At 41.9% G+C, this 9844-nt stretch overlaps 1 protein-coding gene across 1 annotated transcript; it reads right to left on the bottom strand.

The window, feature by feature from the left end:
• Positions 1-1562: 1562 nt before the first annotated feature.
• LOC149842765 (protein SKU5 SIMILAR 14-like) lies at positions 1563-3600 on the bottom strand. The gene is made up of 3 exons (XM_090001567.1): positions 3064-3600; positions 2110-2963; positions 1563-2014 (listed from the first exon to the last, which is right to left on the bottom strand). Exons 1-3 carry the CDS (start codon positions 3598-3600, stop codon positions 1717-1719), a joined length of 1689 nt encoding a protein of 562 aa, XP_089857693.1. The 3' UTR covers positions 1563-1716.
• Positions 3601-9844: the final 6244 nt, after the last annotated feature.

Here is a 9844-nt window from a genome sequence, read left to right as displayed (position 1 = left end):
CTATAAACTGGGAATCAGATCAGGTCATGCTGAACATGATCCTTTTTGCTCATGCCAACATCATGGCCGTCCGTTTTGTATTTTGAAATGTTAAAAAGTCAACGGAAAAGTTAAATGCTACGTGGAATTCATCCAAAATGCAAACAGACGGCCAAGATGTTAGCTCATGTTCAACATGACCTGTTCTGCTTCCTATAAACTGGTGAAAACCGTGTTTCTTCATCAACCTCAGAGTCCTCAGGAAAATTAAGACCCCTTTCCTGTTGATGAACAAGCCAGTGTAAGGATAAAGTAAAAATATGAAGTGATATTAGTTTAGCCAAAGCAAAATCGGTGAATAACAAAATAGTGTAACCTCAGCTAAATGGAGATCTTGAGTCTCCACTCCCTGAATTTCTATTGCGATTCTTAAAGCCTCCTTTTCTCGCTCTTTCATTTGAGGACCCCTCTCGAGTTTTGTTCTATATAGTTGCTCATCAAACGTGCTTTACACTCCAAACAATTTTTCATTCACTTCAAACTGATCCTAGTTCCTTTTATCAGATACAGAAAAATATTTATTACTAAATAACCCCATAACAAAGATATCATACAAGAAAAGAACATCAGTGTTTTGTTCAGAAATAGTATAAAGATAACACCGCTTCATTTGTTATTACTGGAAACTTCCTAGAAATACTACTACAACTAGAGGATTTTTTTCAAGAAAGTTGCTTACCATCAACCATTTAAATTGTTCTAATTTAAACAATATGCTGGTTATTTCATCAATACATACCAAATATAAGTTTGTGCTCTCTCAAAAGGACAAAGCATTTAAAACATGCGTACAACATATAAAAAATAAAAAAATTCATGCTTCCAAAATCACCAATAAATTTTTGAGAAGCAGTAGAGAGAGCCGCCCCCACTCGTTCTCGACCCCAAACCGCAGCCACGTCCACCGGGAGAGGACGAGATGAACAGCCTCGGCAAAGAGCGGCAGAGATTCCGGCGAGAGCTTTGCCCTAAATTAGCGAGGCCAAACAAATGGAGGGCGAGGGAGGGAAAGTAAGAACTGCTGCCGTAGGTCGCGAAAATGGGAAGCGGGAGGGGGCAAATTCATATCCCTACCTACAGGGGCAGTTTAAATGCCGCTGTAGGTGCTCACACTCAATAGCGGCAATTTTCCCAAATTGGCCGCTGTTTGAGTGTCGCTGTTTCCCTTCTTTGTTGTAGTGCTGGATTTTCAGAATGCTGGCTGCCATTCAATCGTTCATTGCTCGCACCATAAAAGCGCATTTCACGAGGCTAAAATAAGTAGCCTGATAGGTAAGATTCTAGATCTTAGGAAAAAGGAGCCAAATGAAGTTTTTTTTCGCAGGCTGATGTGTGCATGAATATAAGAGACCATGACTTGGTGGTGGTTTTCGTAGTCGACCATGTATAGATGAAAGTGAAACAATGAGTTTGTGGCTGAATGGGATCATAAGCCCCCCCCGGCCGCGCTCTCTCTCTCATGCACAGACACGCATAAACAAATAAATAAAATATGAATTTATTGATTAAAAAGAAGAAGAAGAGCTCCAAGTCGATTCAATCCGATCTAAATCATTGGAACAATCAGTACAAAAAATGGTGAACGGAGAAGGCTTTTGGCTTCTTTTTTTTCCTTGGGCCGGGGCACTTTAGACAGATGATCGAATCACATCACACATCTCTGATATGTTTGTTTCTTCAAGTGTAGGGGGCGGGCTTGGGAAGGCTTGAGACGATGCCGCAGAGTGGGGCGTCATCGGGCATGTTGTATTCGTCTCGGAGGGAGCGAGCTGGCGACAAGACACTCACGTACAGCTGCTGTCCCAGGTAGTGGCGGTCCCACATCTCGCTTCTCAGGTTCCACATGCCGGCGTTGTCAAACGTCAACAGGATGGCCGTCCACGACTTGGGGTACACCTGAATCGTGTGCCTGCTCACAGCGTCAAGGTTGTTGTAAAGAGCGCGGCTGTCGGGGGTCCACTTGCCATTCTCCATCCTGCAATGCAAATACAAATGGATCTATGAGCCAGCCCAAACAACAACAACAACAAAAAATCAGATGGATCGATCGATCAAGAGAGAGAGACTCACCCAACGGGGAAGAAGGAGTATCCATTCAAATGCCATGCCTGCGGGCTCTTCTCGTGGTTCTCGAAGATGATCTCCACAAAGTCGCGGAACGTCACGTTCAAGACAGCGGGCGCCAGGCTGAGCGGGGTGGAAGCCGAGATGGTGCCGGGTACGTCCACGATGGCAGTGTCGTTGATGACCTTGTCGCCCACGCCAAAGTACTGGGCGAGCTTCAAGGGGGTGTCTGGTGCGACGAAGGAGACACCGTTGATACCGTACCTTTTCTTCCCGTTGGCATCCTTGCCGGCGGAGTTGACGATCTTGATGGTGCGGGTGATGTTGATCTGGCCGTAGTGGTAGGAGCCCTGGGGGTTTGGCCTGGCTGCACTGGCCGTCAGGTTCCACCTGAAGGAGCGGAACTGGTTGAGCGACCAGGCGACGCCGACGGGTGCTGGGGGAAGCTCCTGGGAGGCTGTGCAGTTGGATGACGAGTTGGTAGCACCGTAGCGGATCAGGGCGGTGCCGTTCAGAATGTACTTGGCGAACCTGGTGGATGCAACCATGTAGTAGTCGCATGGTGCCTGGTCGGCGGTAATCAGCACCGAGTAGCACTGCCCCACATGCACGTCCAACGAGTCGTAGACGTTCTGCACCGTGTGCGATCCTTCTATCTCCACCAGCTTCATCTTGTGGCCTTGCACCCGGAAGTTGAGAGACGTCTTCATGCCTACGTTGCAGATCCTGTACCGGTACGTCTTCCCTGCCTCCATGTTGAACACGGTGCTCTCGGCTTCGCTCTTGCCGGATTTTCCGTTGATGAGGACTCCGTTGGGCTTCCCCAGGATTTGACCCTTCTCCAAGCTCATCCGCAGCGTCTGTTTTTTTTTTTTGGTACGTTTGCAATTACTACTAGTCAGCTATCATTCTAATTAATTAATCTCTAAAGTTTATACATAAATGTTTGTTAGTAATTACCTCATGGCTTTTGGTGTACCAATCCCCGATGAGCACGGTGTAGTCGTCGGCAGGGTCATCGAAGGGAACGGGGATGTAGAGACGGCTGTTGATGCGGAGGCCACCGAAGGCGCCGGCAGCCCTGTGCAAGTACGTGGAAGGGAAGTAAAAGTAGCTACCGATCTGGTCCTTCATTTGGAAGTGGTAGGTATGGTTCTTGCCCGGTGGGATGGGGCAGTTGGTGCCGGGCATGCCGTCCTGCCACGAGTTCTTCCTGTGCTGGATGCCGCTCCACGTCAACAGGAAGGGCTGATCCAGGTTGTTGAACACGTTGACGACGATGTTATCGTTGGTGGTGGAGTTGATGTTGGGTCCCGGGAACTCCCCATTGATGAGGATGCCCTTCTGAGGCACGCCCAGCGGTGAGATGGTGCCGTACGTGATGTTCCAAGTGAAAAACCGGTAAGGATTTTCGGCTTCGACCACGGCACACAGCAGCAAAGCTGCTGCTACCAAAGCCATTACCCCAGCCCTCCTCGACGATGATGATGATGCCATCTTTATTTTTCTTCTTGCTTTTCGGATCCCTCTCTCTCTCTCTCTCTCTTGTAATTGATCGCCTTCCTAGCTCTTCTCGGTTCCCTCTCCTAGCAAAATTAAATGATATGGAACGGAAAAGAATGACCTCCCCCCCTGTGTAGGTTGAATCTGGATTTTAGCGCGAGGCCATCGTTGAGTTCCCGGCCGGGGCTTTTTGGCTTTGAACGCACAAACACTTGGGAAGGGGTGGTTGGTTGATTGGGAGCTTGTTCTTCACCCTCCCATCCTTGGCCAATTTATAGCTTCTCCCCCACCTTCCTTTGGGCCCCGAACCAAGCGCGCCAGTTCCTCCTCGTTGGGACAACTGGATGGACACGTACACGTGGAGGTGGTTGGGCACTTCCCAACAATTTTTACGTATAACGGCCCCGCTGATTCGCGGGGTGCGATTAGCGTGGGAAAATTGCTTTACCTTCGTCCTTATGACTTTGTCCACTCACGCCCAACTATCACAACTAATTCTCTCCTAATTAATCTCCTTTCATGCAAACTTCTCGCTAAGAAGAAAAATAACATTTCCTATCTAAAAAAAAGTTACTCTTAATTTGTACAAAAAATTACATTAGTGCCATGTACGTAATAATTTTCTTTTTGAAAAAAATACAAATGCCCCAAAAATTTATAATTCCATTCAAGAAAAAACATGATACATATGTCATTAAAAGCAAGATAAAAGGAAAAAAAAAACTTTTTGACATCCACTAACCATGCTTGTGCTTTTATAATATTTTATTTAATTATAAGATGTAAGATAAGAACCGTCGTGCACTTGTTTTCTAAATGTAATGTGAGTAGACGAATGTGGAAATCAATTGCTCGGCTGTTTTGAGCATGAGGAGTTCCCAACATTGGTAGGGAAAATGCATATTTCAAGATAGTGAATATATCAGTGGTAGTTTATTGCGTTTGGTATCTTAATTTGTTGAGGATAATGGATCAAGCTTTGGGACGCCATAAGTCAATGAGGAGCCTTCATAAAAAAAAAGGGAAAGTTTGCTTGTTTGTGGGATTGAGGACACCTAGTTGGAAAAGGTTAGCTAACGACTTGAAAGAGAAGAAACCTAACGAGGAAATGATAGGTAACAGAATCATGGTTGTTGAGGGAAAGGATACCAAATGTTCTAAGTTGATTGAGGAAAAGGAAAATACGTGAAGAGGGAAAAACGTGTAATCCGATCTAAGAGGAAACTATTGTATGAGCAGCTGTAATGGTATGTATACTTGTATTCAACATTATAAATGCGATAAAACAACTTTCTCAATGTACGCGTGAAATGATTATCATGCGGCTTTCTCCCCTCTCAAAGCACAAGAGCCCCCATCTTACGAAGCTCAATAGGGAGCTTCGTCAACTGTCCGCAGAATCTCCTGCTGCAAGCCCAAACACTACGGGTAGGAGCCGGAGGACAAGGAAAAATAACCTGAACCAATGAAAATCTGCTCGTGGAACGCAAGAGTTTTGCGTATTTTCCTTGCTAACTGGATAAAGCAGGAAAATTTTGATATCCTGGTAGTTGTTGAATCCAAGCTAGAGGATGTTTCTACCGAATTCATCAACACTATGGCGCGACAGTCAGCACTGTTTTAAACCCTTCAACCGTGCATCTGGAGAAATAATTATCCTCTAGAAGCAGGAGATCTTGGCCTCCGACATAGAGGTGGGTGGATTCTTTATCATGGTCCATTTCTCCTATCCCGCACCAGACACATCCCTTGTCCTCACAATTGTCTGCAGCCCCCACCCAAGCCAAAAAAGTGATCCTTTTGGGCAGAACTGAACGAGATCGCCTTCCAAATCAATCTTCCTTGGTGCACTATAAATCAGATAAGAGAATAACGATTTACAGTAAAAATCAAATCAGAGAGTAGTGATTTACAGTAGAAATTAGATAAAAGAGTAACGATTTACAGTAGAAATCAAATTAAAGAGTAGCGATTTATAGTAAAAATCAGATAAGAGAGTAACGATTTACAGTAAAAATAAAATCAGAGAGTAGCGATTTACAATAAAAATCAAATAAGAGAGTTGCAATTTACCGTAGAAGTCAAATCAAAGGGTAACAATTTACAATAAAAAATAAATCAGAGAGTAACAATTTACAGTAAAAATCATATCAAAGGGTAGCGATTTAGAGTAGAAATCAGATCAGAGAGTAGTGATTTACAGTAAAAATCTGATTTGTACTGTAAATCACTATTATCTGATTTGATTTCTACTGTAAATCGCTACTCTTTGATCTGATTTTTATTGTAAATTGCTACTCTCTGGTTTGATTTCTATTGTAAATCGCTATTCTCTGATTTGATTTCTACTGCAAATCGCAACTCTCTTATCTGATTTTTAGTGCAAATCGCTACTCTCTGATTTGATTTCTACTGTAAATCGCTACTCTCTTATCTGATTTCTACTGTAAATCGCTACTCTCTAATTTGATTTTTATTTTAAATCACTACTTTCTTATCTGATTTTTACTGTAAATCACTAGTCTCTGATTTGATTTCTTCTGTAAATCACTACTCTCTGATTTGATTTCTACTGTAAATCGCTACTCTCTTATTTGATTTCTACTATAAATTGTTACTCTCTGATTTGATTTTTATTGTAAAGCGCTACTATTTGATCTGATTTTTACTGTAAATCGCTACTCTCTTATCTGATTTCTATTGTAAATCACTACTCTCTGATTTGATTTTTATTGTAAATCGCTACTCTCTTATTTGATTTCTACTGTAAATTGTTACTCTCGGATTTGATTTCTATTGTAAAGTGCTACTCTTTGATCTGATTTTTACTGTAAATTGCTACTCTTTGATGTAATTTCTACTGTAAATCGCTACTCTCTTATCTGATTTCTATTGTAAATCGTTACATTCTTATCTGATTTCTATTATAAATCTCTACACTCTGATTTGATTTCTACTTTAAATCGCTACTCTCTTATCTGATTTCTACTGTAAATCGCTACTCTCTGATTTAATTTCTACTGTAAATCGTTACTCTCTTATTTGATTTCTATTATAAATCGCTACTCTACTCAGTTTGACGTTGCCATTATTATCTTTTCTGTAAATCACTATTCTCTGTCTACTTAGTTTGGCTTTTGCACTCTCGTATAATGATGAAAAATAGACAAAATGCTGATTTTTTTGGTAGTTCAACTATTTCTCACGAACAGACGACGACAAAGGGTGCTTCGACGATAATAGACGATGGTGATGACAAAGGGTGCGCTCTGGTGACAACAAACAATGACAAAGGGTGCTTCGACGATAGCAGACAACAACAAAAGGTGCTCCGACGGCAGCAGACGACGCTAAATGGTGCATCGTCAATCAGAGCTCCTGTTGTAGCATATGGTGCATCGCCAAAGGGTGATCTAGAATGTTTAGGGTGACATATTGTGGGGAACTCCTGTTAAAGCAGAGGAGTTTGCTCCTTAGGGAAAAAATAATGATGATTTTAACCCTTTTTGGAGGAAGGATATTTTTGTCCTTTACTCAAAATATCATTTTATGGTGCTAATGGCGAGAAAGGGTACTTAAGTCTTTGCAAACACACCAGACTCTGATGCTAAGTGATGCTGACACACACGGGCAAATGAGCCCCACATGCTTACATACATGGCACTCATTTAGACTCGAGAACACGCACCTGCATGTTCTGAGGGGGAACATATAACCGGCTTCGGTCTGTAAGCTACGATTAATCAGAAAGCAAGTCAGCCATTGGGTCAGAAAAAATGAGGGATGTAGACTCAGTGAAATCAAGCAAATGGAGTCAGATCTCGCTATCCTTGAGACCAAGATTGAGCAAGCTCCTCCTTCAGTCTAACACCTCCATTAACTTGATCAAAGAAGTTGCAGATCCCTCGAACAAAATTCAGGAGTGGAGAATCTGCGATGAAATCAAATGAAGTCAACGTTCACGAGTTCATTGGCTAAAGTTGAGATCAAAACATGAAATATTTTCATCTCAAAGCATCTCACAGAAGGCACATAAATACAATCCAATATATCGTTGTTAATTTCATTCAAATCCTTGAGGAACAGATCATCTCCACCTTCACGATGTATTTGAAATAGATTTTTGAGGAACATAAGCCTTGTATGGGTCGTGTTCACAATCTTCTTTTCAAAATCATCAACCCTTTGAATTTCTACTTTGGAAGAGACCTTTGAGGAAGAACTTAAAGCAACAATCTGGTCTCTGCCGTATGGAAAAGCACTCGAGTTGGATCACTTTCCTATGCATTTCTCCAAAATCATTTGGTTGGCCAACTTGCTGGAGTTTGTTCATGACTTCCATCATAGTGGAGTCCTGCTGAAGGAGCTTGATAATTCAATGCTGATCCTCGTTCCAAAAGAACGTCTCTAAAGATTTTTTGAGATATACCCCCATCTCTCTTCTCAGTAGCCTCTATAAAATTATCTCAAAGTTGCTCGCGGTGAGGCTAAAGGAGGTACTAAAATCAAACATATCACACTTCCAAAGTGTGTTCCTCTCTGGTAGGCAAATACATGATTGTGGTCTTCTAGCATATGAAATCATCCACTCACTGCAATCCAAAATGTCACTGGTCTTCATCTTAAAACTTGACATTCGTTTTCGGTACAAGTTCATTGAGTGGATTATGGAACTGGTCGCTAATGCCAAGTCACCATCTCTATTAACGACGTGCAAGGTGGTTTTTTCAAAATGGAAAGAAGGCTTAGACATGGTTGTCCATTGTGTCCCATTTTATTTAATATTGTCAGGGAAGGTTTCAACGCCTTCTTTAGAAAAGCTTTGGAGATGAGATTCATTAAAAGCTTAGATATACAAGGACTTCCATAATTCAACATGGTGCAATATGCGGACGACATCCTCATAATCAGATAAGCTAGCAAAACTCAAATAACTAGGTTTTGGCTCATACTAAAGATCTTGCAGGAAATTTCGAGCCTCACAATCAATTATGATAAAAGTCGTATGCTGAATGCTTCCACCGAACTGGCATCATTTGCAGCATCCCTCTTAGCATGTCATCTTTCAAAATTTTCGTTGGATTACTTGGGTTTAAAAATATTTTCTAGACAGACCCCCCAATCTATTTGGTCATCTACAAAAGTGATTACATGAAAGTTGAATTCTTGGACAATAAACTACATCTCTAAGGCAGGGAAGGTAATACTCATCTGCCATCTTTTTTGTAGTGTCTTATTGTACCATATGATGTTACAGAATGACCATTCGACCAACCGATGGATCAAAGAAACAAACATGAAAAAAAGGCAAAAGGAGAAAACAATCATACATGAAAACAAGGATTTTATGTGGTTCGGCAAAAACTGCCTATATTCATAACTACACTAAGCCTTCTTCTTTATTGATTGAGATACACAATAGAGAGGAGGATACCTCCTTAAATAAGAGTATTGAAGTTTTACAATGAGTTTACTAGTGTTGCTGGATATAACAAGGAGTCTAGGGTAAAATTATAGAACTACTTTCCAAAAAAATTTGCCTTGGAGCTACCGCCCCAAACTCCCCCCTTACGGGCAGAGAGCCCACCCTCTTGCGACCCCCAAGCAACTTATCATGAAGTTAGTCCATGAAAATTGTGAATTTACATTCAAGTACTCTACACTCATTCAACAACTGACACTCTTTCACCTCCCAAAGAAGGTTTGAAAACACCTTAACAGACTCTTTCTATAATTTTTGTGGGGGAACCTGATCCATCAAAGGCCCAATTCACTTGGGACGCATGTCTACCTCTCAAAAGAGTGTGGTGGTTTGGGAATATGGAGGTTATCCTCAATCAACAAAGTCTCACTTTGTCGATGGTTATAGCGACTTGCAAAAGAGGGCCTCCCATGGTTTGTACTAATCAAAGAAAAATACAAAATAAATGTCAACGTAATAGCACATGGCAAAAAGCTCCTCAATCTGGAAGGCCAACAATCAATCATTGGACCTTTTTAAATAGTCAATATCTTCCACAAAGACTAGTTCCCTCTCATGGAACCCCTCTAAGGCTGACAACTTCACTCTCTCTTCTTGCTACAAAGCCTGCCTGAAGGACGGGGCAAACCAATTCCTTAAGAACACCTTATGGTTATGGGTCCCTCACCTAAAACTTAGTTCTTTGCATGGCTTCTTTTGGCGGGAAGAATCAATACTCCAGATTGGTTACAACGATAAGGATACCACCTTGCAAAC

The sequence above is a fragment of the Nuphar pumila genome, chromosome 3 (genome assembly GCF_984573655.1).
Source record: "Nuphar pumila chromosome 3, dmNupPumi1.hap1.1, whole genome shotgun sequence".
NCBI classification, from domain to species: domain Eukaryota; kingdom Viridiplantae; phylum Streptophyta; class Magnoliopsida; order Nymphaeales; family Nymphaeaceae; genus Nuphar; species Nuphar pumila.
The sequence above is the reverse complement of the archived record's forward strand: the minus strand, read 5'-3'. Positions and strand labels throughout refer to the sequence as shown.